Source organism: Rhipicephalus microplus, chromosome 2 (assembly GCF_043290135.1).
Source record: "Rhipicephalus microplus isolate Deutch F79 chromosome 2, USDA_Rmic, whole genome shotgun sequence".
NCBI lineage: Eukaryota > Metazoa > Arthropoda > Arachnida > Ixodida > Ixodidae > Rhipicephalus > Rhipicephalus microplus.
In genome coordinates, this window is record NC_134701.1 from 155,385,962 (window position 1) to 155,411,708 (window position 25,747).

The 25,747-nt window shown below is 45.8% G+C and overlaps 1 protein-coding gene across 2 annotated transcripts; it reads left to right on the forward strand.

Annotated features, from left to right (window-relative positions):
* The first annotated feature begins 3,005 nt into the window (after positions 1–3,005).
* Positions 3,006–25,045, forward strand: LOC119170666 (alpha-tocopherol transfer protein-like). 2 transcript variants are annotated; one of them, XM_037421895.2, is made up of 7 exons: positions 3,022–3,156; positions 4,159–4,259; positions 14,167–14,305; positions 16,799–17,041; positions 18,341–18,534; positions 20,545–20,655; positions 24,450–25,045. In XM_037421895.2, exons 3-7 carry the CDS (start codon positions 14,209–14,211, stop codon positions 24,624–24,626), a joined length of 822 nt encoding a protein of 273 aa, XP_037277792.2. In that variant the 5' UTR covers positions 3,022–3,156; positions 4,159–4,259; positions 14,167–14,208; the 3' UTR covers positions 24,627–25,045. The 2 variants fall into 2 exon arrangements, with proteins under 2 accessions (XP_037277791.2, XP_037277792.2); XM_037421894.2 differs by lacking the exon at positions 4,159–4,259 and having other exon boundaries at positions 3,006–3,156.
* Positions 25,046–25,747: the final 702 nt, after the last annotated feature.

The window sequence follows — 25,747 nt, forward strand, 5'->3', positions numbered from 1 at the left end:
GCGAAAATAAAGTCATTGTCGTTTAAATGCAGGGAAGCTAGCAGCAAGATAGAATTTGAGAGCGATTGAGAAAAATGGGAGAGGAGCGTTGGGCTAGGAAAGTTTTCAGTTACTTTTACATGAAGAGTGTCGATTACTAAATGGAGGAAACAAACTCGAAACAGCAGAATGCCAAGCCAAAAAGAAACATCAGTTAAAAAGAAGGCGAAGGAAACAGAGAGGGACACGTGGGATATGGGCATGCTTACGAAATCATCACTGGAGAGCTACCAAACTTTTAAGCAGGAAATTGCAAGGGAAAAAATCTACGATGATTCTCGGGGTATTTCTCTGCTGTTCGAGGCTGTAACGGGAGTATTGCGAACCAAGACATACCGAACAAAATACGAAGACACAAACACGGTATGTAGTGCGTGTAAAGAGGAGGAGGAAACGGCTGAACATTTGATAATGTTCTGTAAAGGGCTCCACTCTAGAGTCGAAGATAATGGTGCCGAATTCTTGAAAGCATTGGGGTTTAAGGACATTGAAGGCAAAATAAACTTTAAATGGGTAGAAATAACCTGGAGGAGGCTAACTGATTGGTGGCTACAATCGAGGCGCGAGTGAAATTCAATCCTTAAACACACAGTGATAGTCCTTAACCTTTTGGCTAGGTGGCGTGAGCCACCGCCCGTTCTAAAGGGCAGAGCTGGATCCGTCCATCCATCCATCCATCCATCCATCCATCCATCCATCCATCCATCCATCCATCCATCCATCCATCCATCCATCCATCCATCCATCCATCCATCCATCCATCCATCCACCCATCCATCCATCCATCCATCCATCCATCCATCCATCCATCCATCCATCCATCCATCCATCCATCCATCCAGACAGACAGACAGACAGACAGACAGACAGACAGACAGACAGACAGACAGACAGACAGACAGACAGACAGACAGACAGACTATCGTTTTTTGACGTCCTTCGCAGCGAAGCACGCATATACATGTCCAATTTTCGTTTTGTTTTCTCCCCCTCAGGTGCGCTTCATTGGCCACGAAGCCTCACAGTTTTGGTAACACATGCCTCGAGACCTCGTGCCATTAAAATTTGGCGTCATGTGGGAGCATTTCGACTACGATCGTCAAGGGAATTTCGTGTGCAGCAAGGGCATGTTCCTCGAAATCATCTGAGACTTTGGATACAAAAAGTAATCACTGATCAGGAATAGATGATTTGTCGTTTTAAATACCCATCCACCAATAAAGGTTACAGACGCTGGCTGAAACCTCTTCCTAACAGAAATATAATGCCGGCCTGTTTTGTCTTTTAATGTCTGCTACTGGGGCCTAATGTAATTAACACTTTTTTTTGCAGTCAGGAAGAAGTTCGATAAGTGCTCACTCGTCTGGTCCAGTGACAGATTAAAAACGAAAATTACGGTTCCTGAGTAATTTACCTATAAGTCATTGATCAACGCATAAAAATTACATGCAACAGTTTTGTTGTTGTTGTTGATAGCGCTATGCTTCCTTGTTGGTTCTCTTCTTGTTCTAACAAAAGCGGCCAGCCTTCTTGTATCACTACGGTGAAGTACATCTTTAAGCGTCGAACCCACCCTCACGTAAGTGGCGACGTTCATCCCGCCGATTTCAGTCTCAAGGGTATTCATTTCCGCGATATTTGAAGGCCACAGGAAAACCAAAAGCCCATGCAGCTGCCGTAGGCGGATAGTGCGCCGAAAAAAAACAACCTTCGAGCTCCTCACTCTTGTGCTTTCGTCTCTGAAGGACGCACGTGCAAGCATCCTCACAATCTGATGAAATAGAGCTACCACTTTCTCATGGTTATTCACAACGTCTAAAAGTCTAGCTAAGGTTATTATATTTAGAGCTAGAAGAGACTATACAGCCAGTGTCATAGCTATACAGCCAGTGTTATACAGCCAGTGTTATAGCAAGAATAGTATCACTGAGCGAAGAGTGTAATAGCAGTTTTAGTATGGAGTGCAAAACGCACTTCACGCGATACGATTGATGACATTTGTGATGTCCCATTAGTATACCACCAAGGTCCCGCGAAAACACCATAGATTTTTTCAGCGCTTTCTTAAGGTGATGTCACTGTCAATTCGTTTTATATCTTGCGTCCTGCATGTTTTCTAATATTCAAAAAATCTGGTGAGAAACTGAAACCTAAGTACCCAATGTGAATTGATTTCACATTGAGAACACCAAGGGCGAGACAGAGATGAAACGCAAAAACCAGCGCTTGTTTTTCGTCACTCTCCTTCCGACTCGCAGTTTGTTTTCGAGCTACGTAAGTTGCATCATGTAATGCAATAGATCAAATCGCAGTTAATAAAGTCCATATCTACATTACTGGTAGCCACGATGAATCAACGGCATAGCCGTATTGATCCCTAGAACAACATTGTAGAACAGTGTTGGGAAATTGAGGCCGCACAGTAGATGGTCCATTGCCAACGGCGTACTGTGAACGTCCTTGCATGTGGAAAGCATAGTTGGCAGTTTATCATTTATTAACAAATGGGAGAGTGTTGTGACCTTGTCGGCTCACGTGCTCTTTCGTTGATACCGGCGCCTAGTGTCACTGTTTCAGTGTGTTGTCTTGGGGTTAGTGCGGGTTTCAGATGCGAGATAGAACAGTGCATTGTTACGATTCTAACAGCTGCTTGTGCTTTTATTATTTGTAATGATCACCGAGGGTCCCATTGCAGTCTTGTACTTTGGGACCCTCTTCTGTATATTTTAGTCCCTGTGACATCCTTTTATGACATGATAATAAACTGACTGACTGATTGATTGATTGATTGATTGATTGATTGATTGATTGATTGATTGATTGATCATCGCGCACCACTGTGTGATTCAGGACATGGAGGGCGCCGTGACGCGAACGGTTGAGAAATCGCTGGTCCTAACAGCGGGAACTCGTTTCTCCTCTCGGCATCCGTGCCGCTGTTTACAAACACGTGACGAGCAACTCTCTCTAGAGGCACGTGAAGAGGAAAAAGACGCTTTGTGCAAGACAAGGGCCTGAGTGTCTGAACCTCCTTCCCGAGCTCCGCTATCCGTACCCCGCGCCCCGGTGGCTTACGGTCTAACTACCTTGAAGCGACGGTTGTCGAAGAAAAAGATGGTATGTACCTCGCCATTTTTCGCTGGAGCCTGTGATAAACTACTATGTTCAGATTACATATAGATGCACTGATAGTGTAACGTTTGCTCTGGGGTCCTTCCAATGAAATAATACGCGAATGCATAGCTTTTAGGCTCCTATGAACAAGTGCCAGGGAAATTTCACTTCAAGGTTTACTAAAGTATACTTCCTTAGAACATTTTCATGGTTTTATACGGTTACATGGTTTGTTTGTTTTTATTTGCTTGATTCCTTTCGTCTTCCGGCGGTAATAACGCCGAAGGAAACTTACATTTTGATTTCCGACTCAGGTTCGGCGTCTGGAAATGGTAGAGACCTAACTTTTTACCTGCACATATCTGTACACGCATTACTAAAATGTTCAAATTCTTTTATTTGCAAACGTATTCTTACAGTTGACAGACTAAACGACATTGCACTGAGGAAAAGAGCGGCCAATATTACTATTGCATTTTCTACGACTGTGATTACTACGACTGGAATTATTATTTTCATTATTAATATTAATATTAGTATTAGTAGTAGTAGTAGTAGTAGTATCAGTAGTAGTAGTAGTGGTAGTAGCAGCAGTGGTAGCAGTAGTGGTGTTGTAGTAGTAGTAGTGGTGTTAGTAGTAGTAGTAGTAGTTTCAGTAGTAGTGGTAGTAGTAGTAGCAGTAGTAGCAGTAGTAGCAGCAGTAGTAGTACTAGTAGCACTAATAATGGTAGTGGTAGTAGTAGCAGTAGTACCAGTAGTAGTAGTAGTAGTAGTAGTAGTAGTAGTAGTAGTAGTTGTTGTAGTCCTCGTCTGAGGAGCGCGGGAAGCTCGGCAAACAGAAAAGTTTTATTTCCCCGCCAAAATGTTGCTTATTTAGCGCCCTCTGTTCGAGATTTTTGCAGCCAGTACTGCACATGTGTACGTTTCACCGGTAGGTGCCTCTAGCTGTACCGAAAGTCTAGGGTGAGTATTCAAATGAGGCTTCATTTTATGCGTCTTACGCAGTCTTACGGCCGCAAAGTTTACATAGTGCGAGACCATCGTGTTCACCGCAGGGCGTCATCATCATGGCGGTTTTCTACAGCTGATGCATCTAGCGTAGCTATGTAAGTAGCTATTCTCGACATTGCATAGTGCGGCGTGTTACATGGCATATTATATTTTTTAGGTTGCTATTGTGCGCTCGAGTGCTCTATCGCCTTTCTCGCGCATTCATTGGTCACGGTTCTGACAAGTTGTGTGTTTGTAAAATAAGGTGGCACACTGTAATGGCAGGACTGAACGTTCAAATATATAAAAAAACTCAATTTTTTCAGTGACATCGGGATATCGTGAAGTTGGGCTAAAAGGGCGTAGATCAAAAAAGAATACCTTCTTTTTTTCTTCTCTTTTTTTGGCAGAACCGGATACTGTATATATCGCTATACACAGTGTGCACGTGCGTCATGCAGCGCCCCTTCGTCACTTTCGAAACGCGCCACCGACATTCCCGGGTACCTACTCACTCCGTCCCCAACAGCTGCCGTGTTGATTCCTCGTGTTTGCGCCCGTTCAGCTTCGCCTCACGATGAAAGTTTGAGCAATCATCTGCTGCTCGTGAGGCAAGTTGATTTAGCTGTCCACGAAGAGGGAGCAGAGCGTCGGGGTGCTCTTTTTGCCACACGTTATTACCTATCACCTAAAATTGGAACGCACATTGCGATTTTCAGAAAAGCACCGGAGTGTTTGGCTGGCGCAGATTAACAAAAACGACTTGAAGAACGTTGGTGATATTTGCGTCTTCAGATGTAACTTCATTACGGATAAGTGCCATATACATGCACGTACCTGCAAAGAGAAATAGCTTACAGTGATACTGCACATGCAAAATTGTCCGTGACCACTGCGTGCACAATCAGTGTGTCAGGGAGGCGGTAAAAAATCGTTATGACGATTACGGGAATCCAGGTATTGCATTGAAACCAACTGTGACAATGTATGTGAAGCAATCAATATTCATTGACTCGCGGTTTGAAGTATATAGCTGACCGGTTCGAGTTGCGGGGGGGGGGGGGGGGAGTCAGTTTTTTTAATTAGTTCATTGATTCCCTAAAGCGGTCTCCATTATTTCCAGGGACTCCACTGCACATTAGCGCACAACAACATAAGTAAAGTACAAGGTAAAAAAAATGCGTGAAAACATGCGCAAAAAAAAAAAAAGAAAGTGACCGGCATTGCCGCGGCACAAACCTCGGGAAGTCTCTACCTCGCCTAATATTTTCCACGGCTCTTTCCACAAATTCCAATCAAGGAGGCTCAACATCAGCACTGTTGAAAACACTTGGGGAGCCGCACCGATAGTTTGGTGGAGTGGGCCGCAGCAATATATTACTATAATAACTATATTAAATCTCTTGTAAACTTGCCTCGCTCTACACATGACTTGTTTTCGATGGGAGCTGCTGCGCTTCGCTGATACGCTCTTAAAATAGCGGCTAGAGAGGCTGCGGGCTTCTACTTGTTCTCGGGCCACGCAATTTCTGGTGAAAGCGAGATAATGGGCCCTCGTATGTCGTGGCGGGCTGCCGGTGTATGCGGTGTCTGGTATACGTGTCACACATGTTGATTTTCTGGTCTTGTATCGAGTGAACAAGCTGGGCCTTCCTAATCCGATTAGCTCGTTGAAGTACGACAATGAAAAAACCCCACGGCTTCTCTTTCAACATCGCGCGCAGCAATAGATGACGAGCCTTCAACCAACGCCGCGGCAGCACGCGAACTGCTGTAGGTACCCAGCAAGGTACCCGTGCATGATGGCAGAGGGCGACAACGGCGGAAGTGACATCATATGAACACTGTGGATATACTGTAATTGCAACGATGATGCAAACACGTTCCGGAAATTCATGGAAGCCTATCTTCGTATTATTTACCTGTGATGAAATGGCCCGAGAGCTGGGGAGTTCTTGATTATTTGTTCTGCATACTTTCATGTTACTTGATTCACATGACATTCCCGCTAAATAATATTTTGTTCCTATTCCGATTCCGGCCATGGGATGAAAACGCATTCGCACTTACACGCAGACACGCCAGAAGTTTAGATCATGGGCGCTATTTCCTTGTTTGTTATACGAAATACCAGTTTTAGGCTATTGTTTTATTGGTTCTAATTGCCAACGGAAAAAAAATAGCATTAAGACGTAAATTATCCCAATTAGGTGATCACCTTTCATAAATAAAACTAGGCTAAATAAGTTACTATTCATGTTTTCAAAATTAAAGCAAGGCATGCGAAATTTCAGAGCATCTATTTTGACGGACGTTTTACGCCAACAAAACGTGCGACAATATTCATATTATTATTATTATTATTATTATTATTGTTGTTGTTGTTAGTAGTAGTAGTAGTAGTAGTAGTAGTAGTAGTAGTAGTAGTAGTAGTAGTAGTAGTAGTAGTAGTAGTAGTAGTATTCAAAGTTCCTAGAATGTGCGCGTGATTACTAGTAAGATAGTCCATGAATTCAGTGTCAGCGTGGGGACATGGTTTCATACCCGAACACAGGCTTGTGAAGGAACAGTGCAGAAGTGAAAGGAAAATTAGCGATAATGCCTCCTTTTGCTTTCGTTTCACTTCCGCGCTGTTCGTTAAAGGGGCCCTGAAACACTTTTTCAAGTAACCATGACATGAATTTGCTGGAAGAGCTTATTGCCTCACGAATTCAACGCCGCAAATATTTTAAGAATCCGTCCAGTGGGAGGGGAGTTACAAAGGTTTCTCGCATGCTGCAATCGCATTCTCTCGTCTCGTCCAGACGAAAGCGTTGGAAGTTAAGCAGATAGGGATGGCAGGGCCACAAACAAAAAAAAAATGTCACGCAGGCCTCGTTACCTTGAGCACTTGGGTTTTTTTTTTTCGTTTTTTTTTTTTCGAATGCACGGCTTTCTCAGTGTGATCGCGCGTGCACACGTGGTAAAGTAGTGGCCTCCCGCGGCAATCTCTGAAAGCTACAAGCGCGCATGTTCAAATTAGCCAATGGCTGATACATGATCTTGTTACGTGGGATTTTTTTGGTATATGCAGTGATTTGTCGAGAGAAGAAAAAGCAATTTTCAGCTCATTGTGATAATGTTTTGTGAATTCCAGGTCACGTGCTGTGCTACATTATTTGGCTCGCGTCTTGTCGGGAGCCTCTACTACCAATCCGCAGTGTTTTCTGACCATACTCAAAAGGTGTTGCAGGCCCCCCCTTTAAGAAAATGTAAAATCACCAACTTGCCTAGATCCGCATGGTTCTACAAAACGCTGGAGTGTAAATATATTTTAATTTGTTTCGTTATAGTCATAAGCGTGTGCGCGCTTTGCTTTTATTGGAAGAGGGACAAGATTCATGAAAGCGCTTAACCTTCTCTCAAGTAGCTTGGGCGGCGCCCTTCATCCCCTCGTGCGCACGCCTTGATAGTGGCCATTTCCTTGCGTGACAGAAATTTTCTCGTAGATTCCGTATTGAAATGCACAAGCATTTAGAAACGCAGGATCAAGTCGGACCAGGCCGCATCTAAGAGAACCAGAGGTTTTTAGAATGTATCGCCAGGTATCTGGATAACGTTATGGCTTGGAGCGGATTGGCCCTCGCGTCACCGCGAGCTCCTTTGACCGTCTGGCGTATGCGCGCTATCCTGAACATAAAAATCAAATAAGAAGAAAATAAGTTCGAAAGTTATACGGGAACACAAAGTTGTCTCCTAATATTACTGAAGTGTTTCAATTGACATGTGGGGTTTAACGTCCCAAAACCACCATATGATTACGAGAGACGCCGTAGTGGAGGGCTCCGGAAATTTAGACCACCTGGGGTTCTTTAACGTGCACCCAAATCTGAGCACACGGGCCTACAAAATTTCCGCCTCCATCGGAAATGCAGCAGCCGCAACCGGGATTCAAACCCGCGACCTGCGGGTCAGCAGCCGAGTACCTTAGCCACTAGACCACTGCGGCGGGGCTACTGCAGTGGGCTCTAACCTATAGAGAAAAAAAAAAGGTAACAAAAGCGACGCCTCCAGCAATAAACGGTGCGCCTGCCATTCATTTGTGCAGTAGAGTCGGGCTCGGTACTGTCCGTTGCCATCATGAGTGATTTTTTTTCCTCCTAATATAGACACTACGCCTATTGTGAATTAAATTCGTCGTCCTTCCTTATAGGGGGCACGAACCCCCACTCGCGCTTGGTGAAGAAACACATCCCAACAACGCTGTATGAACATTTCAGTCAAATTTTGAAGTCGTGCTTGCAAAGGTGAGTAGAGAAGCGGAGCGTGAGTTTGTCATTTTCTCAGGCGCCCGCGTTTCATTCAGATTTTTCTTCTCTCTTTTGTCGGAGCTACCGGAGCCTGCTGTCTGGCGTCCACCAGCAGATAGTATGCTGCTGCTGATAGCCAACATTAATCAACAGCGCCGTTCCAAAAAGATGCAACTCTTGCCAGGGGCTGCCATCACGTACTGGCACCGCGCTCTAATAGACGAGTTGCAATAAGATTTTGCTTTAGCGTCATCAGTATGTGCAAAAATCAGCCAACGGCCGCCATTGTGCATGAGCAGTCCCGTATATTTTGCTACACATGCGTGCCACTTGGATCACACGACAAAATGTTGACATCGAAACGAAATGTCCATCTCACTGAAACAAAGTTTGATTGGGCTAGTCGGTAATCCATCTTTAAAAAACTGGTACGGAGGCCGATTTCACGTAGGCTGGCTGCCCATCTTTAACAATCAGCGCGGAAACAGGGGCAAGAAAGGGAATAGACATGGGCGTAGACAAAGAGGAGGTTAGATAGGTCACCCCCCCCCCCCCGAAGTTTTTGAATTTCGCTTGGCCATATACACACGCACATATACAAACACACGAACGAGCATACATAAAGTATGGTTGAACTCCCCCCAACCCCTTCCAAAAAATCACAGCTTATCTATGAAGGGAATGATGATTGGTGGGGCGAAGCGTCCGTAAGTTCGTTCCTGCTTCCGTCTGTCCGTGCGTTCGTCCGTGCGTCTGCTCGTCCGTCCCTGCGTTCGTCTGTTTGTGCGTCTGTCCGTGCATCCATTCGTACATCCGTCTGTGCGTCCATCCATACGTCCGTCCCTGCGTCCTTCTATCCAACCGTGCGTCCGTCCGTTCGTGCGCGCGTCTGTCTGCCTTCCCGTCCGCGCTTACGTTCGTATGCTTGTTTGCCTGTCCGTCCATCCGTCCGTGTGCCCGTCCGTCCGTCTATCTAGTGAGCACTCCAAGTACCGCCATCAAGCGGACAGACAATCCAAGGACTGAACGAGAGGTGGCTACCTACTTTTACTAGGACTACTACTTCTGCTACTACTACTACTACTACTACTACTACTACTACTACTACTACTACTACTTCCACATACATCGCGGACGCACTATACACGGTATAAGAAGCTTCGCCCCTAAAAATTCCGGCTGCGCCTTAAGGAACAGAAACAAGTCCTTGTCTCTGTTCCCTTTCTGGTCTCGTATATGTTTCTGTGCTGATTGTTGAAGGTGGTCCAGCTCACGTTCATACTTCTCTCTCGCCCGAGCGCCGAGCTCTTGCGTGTTCTTATTTCTGTTTTAATGTATACAGTGGCCTCTCAGCCCCATGTTTCTTGAACATTTTAGGGGTCTTTACACTGTTGCCTGGTATTTGTGCCACTAAACATTGCATGGTAGCCACTCTCACGTGGTTAGAAATCACAACGAGGTGCATCGATCGCATTCCGTCACCTGCATTCAGGGGCATGACGTGCGCTGACGTAACTTCTTCCTCCCTTATGCCATCCGTTTCTGGTCCGTCGCTGCGATGTAGCGGTTAGGATGCTCGGCTGCTAGCCCGAAGGTCGCGGAGTCGTTCACGGCCACGGCGGTCGCATTTCGATGGAGGCGATGTGGCAGAGCCCCGTGTATACTACGCGATGTCGGTTCATGTTAAAGAACACCAGATGATCGAAATTTCTTCAGCCCTCCTGTACGACGTCTCTCATTATCATATCGCGGTTCTGGAGAGAAAACCCGAGATACGATTAGAAGCGATGCAGCTTAATGTCGAGCTCGATCTGGTGTGCGCTCCACTCCTCCTCTCTCGCTTCGCAACGCCGACGCCGCAAGCGTCTGCTCACCTACGCTCGCTCCCCCGCTCTCTCCGCTAATCGGCATTCCTCCCCGCAGCGGTTTCGCACTGATTGAGCATGTGCGTCCCCCTCTCTCTTGTCTTCTGACGCCGACACACGCAACGTCTGCTATAGAGAGTATCTTGGTTGAAAAAAATTGCCCGCAGCTTCCCTCGGGGGAACACTGAGGAGGATGCGGACCATATAATTGGTTAACGGGGTGTTAAAGTGCGACTTACTTGGGTCGATGGCTAAATTGGTTAACGTGGTTGTGAAATGGGGTGTTAAATTGCGACTTACTTGGGTCAATGGCTAAATTGGTTAACGTGGTTGTAGGAGGGGGTGTTAAATGAGTGAACACGTACACACGTATGCGAAAGGGCGGCGCTGGTCGAAGGGACGTCGATCATTGTGTTTGTGGATTCGTTGGAATTCATTTCACTGCGACCTTGGACGTCGACGCGCCGTACAAACCAACCGACGAGCGGCAACTGAGCGAGCGAGCGCCGACCTTGAGTATCCCAACTACAGCACGACGGCGCATGCACTGTCAGCTGTTGAATGTTCTCGAAGCGCGACGCCACATGCGCGTCCACTGGAGAATCAGGAGAATTGTAGATGTCGAACGCGGTGTGTAGAGGAGGAAGGGTGCACAGATGGTGGAGGAGTGAAGCGCGCGCGGTGTGTAGAGGAGGAAGGGATGCACAGATGGTGGAAGAGTGGGCGACGGCGCGACGGCGCATGCGCGCGCGTCAGCTGTCGAATGTTCGAGAAGCGGTGCGGACGGCGCACTACAAGGCGCGAGTATAAGATGCTCCGCATCTAAAAATCACAGCATATCCACGAAGTGAATGATGATGAGTGGGGTGAAGCGTCCGCCAGTCCGTCAGCGTTTTCCGTCCGTCCGTCCGTTCGTTCTTGTTTCTGTCCATCTACCCGTCCTTGCGTCCGTCCGTCCATGCAGCTGTCTATCTGTCCGTCCGTCCATCCATCCGTCCGGCTGTTCGTCTGTCTGTCCATCCGTTAATCTAGTGAACACTCCAAGTACTGCCATCTCGCACCTTTTAACCTTGTATTCATCATATACAAGTACTGCCCTTCAGCCGACATTCCAAGAACTGAGCGAGAGGCGGTTAGCTACTACTACTACTACCTACTACTACTACTACTACTACTACTACTGCTACATACATGGCGGACGCACGACCCACGGCTTAAGGAGCTTTGCCCCTAAAGAACTGACTGTTCGCGCTGATCACGAGTAACTGGAAACCCCATATAAGTGTGTGTGTGTGGGGGGGGGGGGGGGTTACTGTGCGTTGCTGAAGAATAAAAACTCTCAACCTGCGTGTTTATTAAGACGCGGACTGCGGGTCTCTGTGTCCAACTGGAGTCTTCTATCTCTCATTAGGAAACACCGATTCATCACTGCATGCTTTGCGCCTCCCAAGGTTTCTCTCCCGCGCAACGAAACGCAACTCCGCCAATGAGTGCCAGCGTCAACGTTACCGCCAGTGCAAGCGTTAGCGCCCGCTTCTTCGCAACTACACATGGTTTCTTTTAGCGGTAGATGGTGTAATTTTTAAGTGCGAACGCACTTTATAAGCGACCCTGAATCGGCCGTCCGCGGTGCGCCTCCTCCTCTCCCCTAGCAACGGTTCGAGGAGCGGAGAGGAGCGTCTGTAGCAACGGCGCAGCGACGTCACACACCACGTGATTGCGCGCGCTACGCCCTACATTTCGTGGCTGCGCGCGCCCGCGCTGCCACGACTTGCTCGAGATCGCAAATTCATAATCGAATAATTGGAAGCGCAAACCAACGGGACACAAGATAAGAGACTCTTGTGTCCCGTTGGTTTGTGCTTCCAATTATTTCATTATGAAGTTGTACCAACTAGCCCGCCTGTCAACCCTTCTGCGAGATCAGCAAGTCGTCATAAGCATGGATCCATCGCAGGCATCAACCTCGACTGCGATACCTCCAACAACGATTACAACGCAGTCGAATGTGAGCATTGCACGCGTCGTTGAAGATGTCGCGCCGGTTGAAGACAAGGCAGCGCGGCGAAGGGCCCGTGATGCCGAGCGCAAGTGGGTGAAGCGGGCCGCGGACATAAACATCATTATAGTGCGAATTTACTCTCAAACGTACGCGTAAACTCACCAATATTGCCCGAGAGGGTGTAATGGTTCCTGGGAATCACAATGTGATCACACGGGGGAGTTCACGTTAACTCACTGGCGAATTCCAACGGATTTTAACTTTACTTTCCCTCGCAGCACCACCCCGTGCATTCGCACTTAACCATGTTCACCCTCGGGAAAATGCGTGGGAGTTTTTTAAGCATTCGTTTCTGTATACCGCTAGCTATGACACTCGCTGTGACAGAAAAAAGAACGAGCGCAAATCCCTGAAACATGATTCGGTGAGTGCCCCGCCGAGGGGGTCACTCGACGGATGACCCGCTGGTCGCGGGATCGAATACCGGCTGCGGCGGCTGCATTTTCGATGGAGGCTAAAGTGCAGTAGGCCCGTGTGCTCAGATTTGGGTGCATGTTAGAGAACCCCAGGTGGTCGAAATTTCCGAAGCCCTCGAGTACGGTGTCTCTCATAAATATATGGTGGTTTTGGGACGTTAAACCAAACATATCAATCAATCAAATCATTATTCGGTGAGAAAACACGCCAACACTGGGTTCCCACTGCATTTTTAATGCACAAGCTTGTCGCTGCAGGCTTGCAAGATCATGCATTCTCAGCAGTGCTAGAACAATAATGCTTATCTTCCGCCACCCTCTCGAGGGTTTGGAGATATCGAAACGACCCAACTCACGTGAAAATCGCCTTGAACCTGCGGTTACGCCGCATTGGCGATAACATATCCCATAAGTGCAATGTTACAACTTTTGGTAGATAACGTGTTCGTTCTTTTGTTCTATTGATAGCTGGTAATTTCACCAATTGGTTTCGCCACTTGAAAGCAAAAATTCGCTTCGTTTGCAGGACACGACGGACATATATGAAAAAGGAGAATCGCACAGGACGTGAACACAGGCACGACGCGTGATAGTATACACGACGCCATATGTAATGTGAACTGATACGTATATCTTTTTTTTATTACAGGCGTTTTCGTTTTGCTATCGCAGATGTGTAACGTGATTTCAGCAAAGCGCATACTTTGATAGGAGGCTTCGCGGATGTGCGTGTTTGATTGTATCATATGCAGTTTTATATGAGCTGCCATTTTACGCATCACGTAATAGCTAACCGAGCATCATCATGATGATACGTCTTGCCGTCAGTAGTTTCGCTTTCTCTGGGTAAAATCAGTATCATCTTTAATCATTACTGGTACTAAAAGTATGTGACCCATTCTGTAACTCACATACGTTCATTACCACGATGTGCTTGCTCAAGCAGCAAGCGGGGCTTTAACCATTGCTTTTATTTCCTCGTGACAGTTAGTGTTCGCGTCACCGTTGCTGTGAGTATCACTCCGTAGTAATCATAGCAACATTGCTTTTCCTTCCTCCGTTGTAATCGGATAAGTACCTTGCGCCCTTTTCGCTGATCTTCTCTCTCTTTTTTTTTTTCTTTTCTGCGTGGCTTGCAGGGTTGTCTAGCAGGAAAATAAACCGGTTGTTACTTGCTAGTACGCGCTTTAGCCTGTGCTTGTTTTCCTATTTGTTCTTCCGTTCGAGTCTCTGGCAGTCATGAGGTCTACTTAATCGCCTGACACTATCCCACCACGATCGGCTGATTGACTCTCAATCTAATTAAGAACAATTACATGTTTCCGACTGTGATGCTTAGCTTACCCATTACATTTACCACTAAAGCGCTGGTGATTTTTTTTTTTTTTCAGCACCAATAACCATCCTGCGGTTACGGCATAGGTGGTCAAAACATGAAGGAGGACTTGCAAAGCGTGGCCCGACGAGAACTTGGAGAAACTCCGGAAGTGAAACGAAAGTCTTTGGCGGAATTACGGGAGCTCCTTGAAGGTAAAGGCCGTCTAGATGGAACGTTCTCTTTTCCTCATCTAGCAGTAAACAAGCCATGCTTTGCGAATCCGCGCCAGGAAGGCAAGGTAACTGATGTAATTGACAGTACAGTAACCAGGAAGCTGGTATAAATGTGGCATGATTACCGTAGTGGCATTGAATAAGACAGGTGTACCGAGTGTATTTGTGAAAACTGTATCCGTTTTGTTCGTCAGACGAGTAACAGAGTAGCCATATGGTATGCGGTCATGCGCGTATATATAAACACGCATTTACGGAGACCTTTGAACCGGCGCCCTTTCTCGCAACCCCCAAACCCCTGGCTAGGCCACTCGTCGGTATACGAGCCCTTTTCTGCGAAATACTAACTTGTGTGACGCAGGTGTTGTCGCAATGTAACGCCATGTTTGTTTACTTACGTGTCATGATATTTTGCGGACTAGTTCTGTTATTTAAGTCGCGGTTCAAATTTCAGGATCACAAGATGGCGGTTTTGCGTTAGCAACGTTTGACATTCTTTGTTAATAAATGAGCGTATCAGCTCCTGTAGCCTCTAAACGTTGGCAATTCGCATGTTCTCTGACACGTATAATGTATCTAAACAGATGAAGTCATGCTTTTAACATGCAATGCCACTTTCCGCTAAAAATTTCTGTTCCGATTGTCATGATGAGGAGTGCTTTCTTTTTTTCGTGTCGCACTTGCGGGATAATTCGTGACTGTTGCTAAGACGTTGTAATAACACAGCCGTTGTATTGAAAGCCGTTTGCATCCAGCCGCCTTGATATTAATGAATCAGTTTTCATTTTTGAAACACGATACATCTGTTAGTTTGGTTCAGCTTGAATTGACGCAAGAGCTTTCATCTCAGTCAGCCGTCTTACCAGCGAAGCTGTTGTTGGTCGCCGTAGTTTGTGCGGTCAATAAGTCCGCCATACCTTATTGAAGAGTTTCAGAGTAGCGCAGGCAGAGCTACGCGCTGGCGTTTCGCATCATTGCGCATGCGTTAAACGCTAACTTCTTGCGGACTCTCGTTAAGTGACGAAAGCAAACGCCACGTGCGCAACGCCCGCAAGCTTTGCGAACGGTATTCTAAAACTCTCTAATATAGTCCCGAGAGACGTGACTAGCTTGTAGTGGGCTCCTCCCATGGTATCTTGAGAGAGAGAGAAAATACTTTATTGAATAAATTGGGCCGGAAATTAGGTTTTGGTGGCTTTAGGTGGCGGCTTGTCATCGTCGGCCTGCTACATGGCCCAGAACTGGTCTTTCAGCTCTGAGCTTTTGAGGGATGCCTCTCAGAGGTGGCGACAACGACGGCGAAAGTCTCCTGGGGAAAAAACTCCTTAAGCGCGTATGCGTCATAGGAATCGTGCCAGCGACACTGCAGTGTATTGCTAGTGGGTGGTGGTTCTTGAAATAACCGAAAAAGGGATCTAATTTTTGTTTTCCTTGTGGACGACACGGCTAAGCTCCTTGGGAGAAGGGGGGAAGAGGCGTGGATAAAAAAATAGTAAAATTAGAAAGATACAGAAGACGGAGCACTCGTCGCACAGGAGCGAGAGAAACAGGAGAGAAAAGATAGGAAAGATGGTGGACACGGTCGAAGGAGTCCGAAGGCTGGGCATCACCCGGCGAAAGCTACACAGCATCAGGATATCGTGGACGGTGGACCGATCCGCCAAAGCTACGCTGGCCACAGAACTCAACAGGCGATTCCATATTGCAAGTGCGAGTGTCAAACTAGAACGAAGTCGTGAAAATAGAGAGAAAGAATGATAAAGAAATCAGGGAAAAATAGATATGAATAAAGGGAATAAAGGCAGAAAAAGACAGACAGGGGAAGCTTCAATGTAGAAAGACAGAAAGAAAAGTGAGGAGAAATAAGCAGAGAGATTAACAAAGAAATAAAAAAGGGATGGAAAACACAGAAATCAAAAACATATTTAAAAAAAGCACTGCACTGCACTGGGGAAACTGACACACACAAAAAAAAAAAAGCTGAGAAAAACCAGCAGGACAGATGGAGAAAGAAAAACAGGAACGAAGAGACACAAAGACAGCGAGGTGAAGAAAAAATAAATTAACATAAAAAGAGCCAGAAACAGAACGAATAGATAGTGACAAAAAGAAATGAGTAGAAAGAAATATACAAAAAAGAGCTACAAAAACATATAGAAAAAAATCAACGGATGTACGAAAGAAAAAAAAATGCGCTCAGCATTGTCAAAAAGTGCAGCACCGTCACAGTGAACACTAGAAGAGCGGCATTTCTAGAGCTCTTTGTAAACTCTCTTGGCGCTACTTTTCCAAGTACACTTGCAAAGTACCCTGCTACGATATAAGTCATATTTTGTGTTTAAAATGGGCTCTAGAAATTTGGCTTAGCTTTCGCTATGACTGTGCTGTGCCTTCCTCGCAGGCCAGGTAATTTTGTTTAATAATCTACCTTCTCCTATTACTTGTCTCATGCTGGGCTTCCTACCCAAACAGGAGAAAAGGAGCTCGTGGTTCCTCCGGATGACGTCCTAGTCATGTTTCTTCGTTCCAAGAAGTACAGAGTGCAAGATGCATATAAGACAATCAGAAAATACCTCCGGGCCCGCAGGGACGTGCCAGAGTACTTCGACAACCTAACACCTTCGAGCATTCCGTACGAGGCGTTCTTCCACGAGCACAAGCTCATCATGTTTGCCAGGAATTCGCAAGGACAAGCAGTGGGCTACCTTCAGTTCGGTAAGTACTCTTTAAATCCTTTGTAAAACAGTGGTGCAAATGCGTACTACTTTTTTCATGTGCTTAAATTGCCCATAATACAAAAATTGCCAATCCTGCGCTGAACACGCATCAAGTCACAGCAATGGCTGTGACTGTGCTGGGTCACAGTCACAGCTAATCTTTTTAAGTGATCGTAAATGTTTTTCTGCAGGTTTCCACCAATTGCGTGTTTTAAGCAAGTAGTGCTTCACGTAGGGTTAAAGGAAAAAAAGTACCGTGGCGCTGACGCGTCGGAGATGCGTCTGAAATTGAAACTTCTCGCAATTATGTGCAAGAACACTTTGTGTCACCGTGATAAGGCAGCCGAAAAGTTAAAGATTGTATGTGATTTAACTCCTGTAAACCTATATAGTTATCAATGGCAAAATGCATGTTTGGTTTGGTTTTTCAAGGTCTATACACATTGTGTCTCATTAGAGCTACACTCTTAAATAAACGCAGTTATACTTACTAATTTTTGAAGTAGTGAGGGGCTGTTGAGGTAGTAAATGTCTGTGGTCTACTCTTATAAGTTCCTTATATTAATGTAGAGTAAATATTGAACTACTTTTGTAAGGACACGTATTACTTTCGTGTGATACCGATGCCTATGACGCGTAAGGATCAATCACGTTATGTTTTCTTCTTGAAATGCGCGCCTTTTCAGTGGGATTGCGCGCGCGCGTGTGGACAAGTCGCGGCCTTCAGCGGCGGCCCTAATAACAACGCAGCGCGCCATGCTCAAATCAGCCAAGTTACTAGGCCCGGGTCGTATTGATGTTGAGCCCGTAGCGTCATTTGTCGAGAGAAGAGAAAGCGATGTTTAGCTGGCTTTCAGAATTTATTTGTTAATTCCGGGCCTCGTGCTGTGCTATAACATTTGGCACGCGGCTTGTTCTCGGTAGCTCCGACTTGTGATTGGCAGCGTTTTCTGACCATGCTCAAAAGGTGTGTAGGGTCCCTTTAGTGTGCTCTGACATCGCACAGTAAACCAGACTCTAGCATTTCACGTCCGTTGAAATGCGATCGCCGTAATCGGAATCAAGCCTTAACCTTTGATTAGTAGCCGATATCCTAACCACTACAGCCAAAATGAAGTAAGGCTCCGAGATATCGTAAATATTGGTTCCTTCGATAGCGGTTGCACGACATTCCATGTTTGGATGTACAAATCGTTCATCTGTACGCGCTAAACACCCTAGGTACAATAAAGGTTTTCTTTGTTTTTTTGTCTTAGACGTACCTCAAAGGTAATGTTTACTCACGTATCTCATAAAGGTGCCTGGAACAGCACCATCTGCTCAATTGACGACCTCATCAGGTGCGCATTAGTGGCCACGGAATCTAACCTACGTGAAGAGGAGACGCAGATACGTGGTCTTATCGGCGTCATAGACCTCAAGGGCTTCGGCACTCACCACATGATGCTGATGACCCTGCGCTTTGCGCGACGGGTCATCTCCATTGGACAGGCAAGTACTCACGTCGGCTGCTAGACAAAATTAGTTGTGCTTCGCACTAGTGATGCTAAGCCTAAAGGAATAGCAGAGCTGGGCGGCTTGCAGCGTTTCTTTTTCCATCTTCTTTCTCTTTCTCTCTGTTTATTAGATCAAAAGCCACTTATAGGGAAGTCTAATCCGGTGTGCGGTGTGACCTCCCTTACTGCGCATGTGCCACCTCTTCCCGTCTTCTCGCGTGAGCGTGAGAAGGTAAGAGGGACCTCTCTTCGCGCAAACGCGAGGAGAAGGGGGATGTGCGCATGCGCAGTGGGGGAGCGGTCGGTCGCAGAGGTAGAAGGAGGTGGGGTGGTGGAGGTGGCATAGTGCTGCCAGCGCTTCGTTGCTCCTCTCCCATTTATCTCTCCGCCACAGCTGTGAGCTCGTATATAGTTCTGCGCTCACTCGCTCCGCAGCACTCTCCTAGCAGCGCTGAGCGTTCACTTTGCGGCACACACACGGTAATATACACAAATAGGAGGAGGGGGGGCAACATAAGCGATATACAGCATATACAAAACTCCACAAACAAATTAAACATACACGGAAACATACTAATAAAAACTACAACTGGAAACACAAGTGAACAACAGTGCTGTTTCGCGTTCCTACATTGTACCCTTTAGGGGGAAATGGTGTAATTTATCTATATATTTTATGTATCAGTTTGTATCTGTGTCAATTAATTGCTTTATACTTTATTCATTTTCTCTCGCAATGTGTCGCTTGCTCCGTCTTTTATTTTTCATGTATCTATTCTATGTATTTTTGTCTATCCTTATGCTTTTTTTCTTTTTATCACTTGCTCTCTGTCTGTCTCTCTCTATCTCTCGGTCTCTTTCACATACTTCGCGTGTTCCTCATCGCCGAACAGAATTTCCAAATCACGCTCGCCCCTGCTGTACTCAGTAGTCGGGCTTTCCCAACACCTGCGGCGCATGCATAACCACCCGATAAGTGTTGATGTGGGCGCACAACTTACTGATAGGCTGAACAGCTTTAGTGCTGAAATTGCTCACAGTGGGTGAGATACGGACAAGCCAGCCCAGATAACACGAATGCTTAGTTATGGGTGATAACTACCGAGGGTCACTTCTGCAGCTTCCTCATCAAGCAGGGCGCCATATATTCGAAGGGAAATTGTACACTTAAATTGAGACTCACTTAGGATTGCTGCACTGAATGCCTGTATCCATACTTATGCCTTTGATTTAGACATCGGGGGACCCGCACGTCGCGGGTTCGAATCCCGGCTGCGGCGGCTGCATTTCCGATGGAGGCGGAAATGTTGTAGGCCCGTGTACTCAGATTTGGGTGCACGTTAAAGAACCCCAGGTGGTCGAAATTTCCGGAGCCCTCCACTACGGCGTCTCTCATAATCATATGGTGGTTTTGGGACGTTAAACCCCACATATCAATCAATCAATTTAGACATCGGCTTAGTTGACAGGGGCTGTTGGTTTATATTTTCCTGTTTTTATTGAACGATGTGAATGAGAAGGTCTATAGGTATGGGTGTGAGGTAAAAAAACGCCACATGAATGATTATATAAAAGTTATCACAGAAACAGAAAAGATGCCGGAAAAGAAGTGTGTCCAATACCGGCTCTTGAACGAGGTGCAGTTTGTTTGTTCTTCTTTATTAAGAGTCATCAATTTTAAAATATATTATTGGCTTCTCTGCAGCCTCCTTGTTGGCTAATGTGACCAGGTGGCTAGAAATAACCCCGCATACATATACCAAAAAGTCCAGGAATTTCGGTTTGTCGTAGACATTTTTTTTTTTTTGTTCAGAGCGCACACTCACAAAATGTGAGAGCATACGGCCGTCACGCCGCTAGATCTACATACTTACTGTTTACTCTCATTAGTGTTTTTTTATTTACATTTAGGGTTCAGTGTTATTACCGGGAAATTATCAAATATATACGATTGACGTTTGCGAATTATCTTGCCTTCAAAAGTTTCCCTGTCATCCTTCTATAGGACTCACTGCCAATTCGTTTGAAGGGAATCTACTACCTCAACACTCCAGCTGTCTTCAGGATTGTACACGCACTCGTCAAACCATTCCTCTCTGCGAAAATGTTGAAAAGGGTAAGACACAACTCGCAGACATTCGCGAGATAGTTCATGATATCTTTTTTTTTTCTTTTAAAGGTTTGGGTAATGCAACGTGGTAGCTAGAGTACAACCAAAATTCAGTATTCCGCGTAGCAGCAAACAAGTGCACGAATGGACTTTCTTCATTGGCTGAAATTGAGTTATATATCGTGATGTGTGGCAAAGAAAATATTATGAGAAGGGGAAGACAGTAGGGGAGTTCAGACATAGGTAATGTCAAGATTTTAAGAATCGATCTGGGCGGACAACGCATTGCGTAGGATAGGCCGTGAAACGATTGTATGCATCCCAAATGTATGAAAAGTGCGGCCAGGAACTGTGAAAAGCTACATTGAGCATCGAAATCAAGCAATTCACAAGCATAAAAATTGAGGTATCTTTACCCGTCGCCTTCAAGAGTTGAAGGCGATAGCGATATCCTGTTTCTAGTGCCTCCTTCAATCAGTTCTTGCATATTTCTTTATTGTACGATGTTACTCAAGAAGTTTATATTGCTGATTACTACAATGTATACGATGACGTGTAAAGTGGCTTGCATCAGAAAAGTTTTCGCGTATGCCGGCATTCTGCGTAACGGATGCAGGAGCAGTTATGCCCGTGAAATGTTCTCAAACTTGCTATGCACCGATTACGTGGTCTTAAGGGAATACGCGCAGTAACGCGATAGCCTTTTGTGAAGGGTGGCTGCATTTCATTCACAGGGTCGTTATGAAAAAAACACTTCTGACGTCAGGTAGCTATCTACGCCGGTACCCCGCATTATTACTGCGATGTTAAATGTATTATGGAGCCTGTAAACAGAGCAGCTGGACAAGGGCAGGTCCCCTGTGAAGCTGTATTAGCTTTTATTTCTGTCTCCTCTCTTTCGGTGTGAAAATAAGTGATTGATGGATTGATAGATAGATTGATTGATTGATTCACACTCTTGTTTGTAAAACCCAGTTATTTTATCTGCATTTCTAAGCAAAGAAACTTCTTTTCAGCATTTATCTGAGCATGCGTATGGCTGTGTGGTGGATCATCTTGCCACGCAAACAGCCTGGCTCACTCGATCCCGGAAATTTTTACTATTACAGCGAAAGCTGTATATGGCTAAGAGAAACTTAGAACTCTCCGGGAGCTCACGAGTGGTCTTTATTGGTTATTCTATCAGTTACGTCATTCCCAGCTTCGTACCCAAGCGCTCGTGCCATTGGCTAAGTTGCGAGTGACGTCGTTCATGTCGTCGCAGCCATGGCACAGAGCACGCACGCATCCCTTTCTCCTGAAGCCTTCCCCCGCCGCGGTGGTCTAGTGGCTAAGGTACTCGGCTGCTGACCCGCAGGGCGCGGGTTCGAATCCCGGCTGCGGCGGCTGCATTTCCGATGGAGGCGGAAATGTTGTAGGCCCGTGTGCTCAGATTTGGGTGCATGTTAAAGAACCCCAGGTGGTCTAAATTTCCGGAGCCCTCCTTTACGGCGTCTCTCATAATCATATAGTGGTTTTGGGACGTTAAACCTCACATATCAATCAATCAATCAATCCTGAAGCCTTCCACGTGGTTACGTGATGGACAACTCTAGAAGAACGCCGAGAGTGGAAACGTGAAACAAATCACATTCGCCGGGCCAATGGTGCCGTCCTGGCGCAAAAAATTGGCAGCATATCCACGGAGTGCATGATGGAGAGTGGGGCGAAGCATTCGTCCTTTCATTCGTTCTTGCTTCCATCCATCCATGCGTCGGTCTGCGTGACCGTCCATGCGTCCATCCGCCCGTCCGTGCGTGGGTCTATTCGTACGTCCATCCCTGCGTTCGTCCATGCATCCGCCCCTGCGTCCGTTCATGCGTTCATCCATGCATCTGTCTATGTGTCCGTTCGTCCATCTATTCAACACCCCAAGTACCACCATCTCGCATCTTTTCATCATATATGCCCCATATAGAAGCACCGCCATCCAGCGGACATTCCAAGGACTAAACGAGAGATACCACACATGCACACTTTTTTATGGCTTGCGCATCGGGTCCACTTCCCACCTTTAACCACCTCGAGTTCATGGTATATACTAGTTCACTGTATTCATGGCACTGCGGCCCAACGCTCGCTAAACCTTTCTAAAACCAAGGAGGTTACGCCCAGCGAGTATAACGTAGCAACCTTTTCCTGTCTGATAATACTCAATGTACATGCCAGTGGCTGCTAATGGGGATCGCAGCGTGCGCGTTAACTAAAAGCCGAATGCTCCTGTCTTTCATTCCCCATTAGCAGCCATTGGCATGTACATTCAGCACTATTTTTTATTTTTCAACAACGCGCAGAAGAAATCTCTCACCGGCACCACCTTGTATGTCAAAATGTTATACTTGTTACACTTACAACGGTTACGAGGGACGAACGGGTGCCGCTGTAAAAAGCTTCGCCCCTAAAACAGCCCTGGCAAGCCGAGTTCCGGCAGCAACTGCATACGGAGAATGCGGCAGCCTTTCGAGCCGGCCTAAATCGCGAACAGGAATGCAAGCGCCAGTCCTGGGCGGATCATGTAAACCACGTGGCCGAGTTATCTCGCTAAGTCAAACGCTTGAGAGAGAACAAGAGGTTAATGAAAGAGGAAGAGATAAAAAGGGCACTATTTTCGACCTCCTGACGCAGTGGCACGGCTCAGCGTCTTAACTCGCTTGCAGAGGCTTGCAACAATGCCGCGTCGAACAATGAAAGTGTGGTTCTTGAAGAAGGGAAAACAAGCTGCCTACAGGTGACACAGCGCAGCACCTACGCTGAACAAGTGACCTTGTGGCACTTGTTCGGTGTCGCAGCCTGATATTGACTCATCTAGAAGTCTGTACCTCGCACGTGCGGCAGTGTCTACATCAAACAGAGTGCCAGATGTGTCAGTATTTGACTGCGAGAGCATGGCAATTCTTTGAACCAAGGAGTTTAGTCTCACCTCATCAGTCGTTGCCATGATTGTCGTTCCTTGCCTTCCTTTGCGCAGACTTCGATCACCGATCCCCGTCATAATGCACGCGTGAGATAGCTGAGGCATATACCACAGGGTGAAGGGTGCTGGCGATTGTGTAAGCCAGTCATCAGTTGCATTATCTGAGCAAGAAATCAGTTTCATTGATCGGGTGTAATCTTGCGCGGTGCATGGTTTTCTGTGTAAACATGCATTCTCTCAAATAAACTTTCAGTTGCAGCAGCGCTTGTCCTGATCCCTTCTTTTGTGTTTTCAATTTGTGTGCTACCCAGTAACAAGCGGTTCATATAATCGCAATGAAAAACACCAGCAGAAGGTGCATGCATCACGTCTACGTCAGCTTTGTTACTACGTCTACGGCTGTACTTGCAATGTTGAGTGAGTTGGAGTGAATAGGCAGGAAAAGGTGCAACTAGGATTCAATGTACCTCTGATTTATCTTTTTACCCTTGAGGAAGGGAAAACAAAATCGATAACGCGAGAGCCTTGCCGTTAAGACTTTTGCAGACAATAAGACGAATCCTGCAGGTTAAACATGGCGATCATTAGAGATTACAGGGGGCACGACTTTGTAATGTTTTAATTTCTTGCAAAAACATGGGGAAAACAGTGACGGAAATCTTGCTCTTCTTTGTATAGTGTATGCTTCGTATATGATGCACTAAGCACTAGTGCTGCATCCTATATATTGTGTATTGCAAAACATAGCTTGTGAATTTGTTAGTCCAGCAATATAAACATGAATTAGTCAGATGATGATTAACAAAACGATAAAGACTATCCACCTTATTCTCTTTCTTTTTTTCAGTTACAGTTCCTTGCAGGTGGTATCTCGGAACTTCGTGACATTGTGCCTCCAGAACTAATACCTAAGGAATTCGGTGGGACGCAAGAAGACTTTGATTTCCACAAACAAGAAAAATTCTTCCACAGCAAGGCCGGATACTTTGAAGAGATGCTGAAGCGTGGCTACCCGAGGAAGTGAACGAAATGCTAAGCCACGCCGAGGAGACCTTTTTTTTAATTATCACCATTTTAGTTATCACACCCCAGTCAACTTTCAGCAACAAGTCACAATAAGATCGGAAACTTTTTGTGTAATTGCTTGGTGAGACAGTGCAGGAAAATGTTTTCCTTTTAAACCGCGTGTTTGAGCACACAAAAATACTTTTTGTGGGCTCATGCATTACAAAAAAGAATGGAAAACGTGGACTGAACAAAATTGCATTTTAATTTTATGATATATGCTTCCTATATAAATTCACTGAACGCGATCGAGTGCTGTATCCTATATAGCAAGAACCCCCATCATTTTTTGCTCAAATACGTCTTTGGGTGTATATTTATCAGTATTCGTGCGAATTTGCGAAGACGGCATATGTAAATAAATGTTTTCTCTTTTTTTGTGTGCGTGTGAAGACGCCTGCGAGATCACAAATGCTGCCCGTCGCTTGTCACAGAGACGTAATGAAACACAAACATCAGCACCGCGTCTCATGCTTACCTTTCGTTTAAACCAATCAATTCTGTGCTGGAAATTAACTGTAGTAACCACTAGTAAATGTGATGGTGGTACGGGGAATGTCAGCCAACTGGAGAATATTAGAGTGGCCAAAAAAAAAAGGTCTCTTTACCACGTTCACTATTCCGTGGCAGAAGCGCAGAATCGCACCAGACATCAAAACGTGTTAATTACGCAACGACTGTGAAATTCAAAGGTCCACCCATTCTAGAGCACCCTGAAATATTTAGTTATCATCAGCTGCAAGAGCTTTAAATAATTGAGCAGTTGCGTAGGTTCGCGTGTTTCCTTACGAACGCGTTGTGGGCTCTTGGCTGATTCGTGGAAAGAAGAATTAAGGCATAGTTGGCACAGTAACAACTGCATACTCACAACTGGCATTCTAGGACAGTTTAAAATCGGCAATGTTTTGGGCACAGTCATTAGTTTCTTTACGGCCCGCTGGAGGCATGCAACTAAGCCTCCTAATAGGAAGCAAGAGTTAAACAGAAAGAAAATTGAAAGAAAAACAGAAACGATTAAAAATAAAAGAGCAAAAAAAAACAGAAGCAACTGAAGAGTACAAGCAGAAAGAAAAAAGTCGA

What these genes read in the sequence shown, in the direction of transcription:
- LOC119170666 (XM_037421894.2), top strand. Translation starts at nt 14,209, where the DNA reads ATGAAGGAGGACTTGCAAAGCGTGGCCCGACGAGAACTTGGAGAAACT. An exon ending in GGGTCATCTCCATTGGACAG is followed by an intron (nt 18,535 to 20,544) that starts GCAAGTACTCAC and finishes ATCCTTCTATAG; the next exon opens with GACTCACTGCCAATTCGTTT. An exon ending in CTGCGAAAATGTTGAAAAGG is followed by an intron (nt 20,656 to 24,449) that starts GTAAGACACAAC and finishes TCTTTTTTTCAG; the next exon opens with TTACAGTTCCTTGCAGGTGG.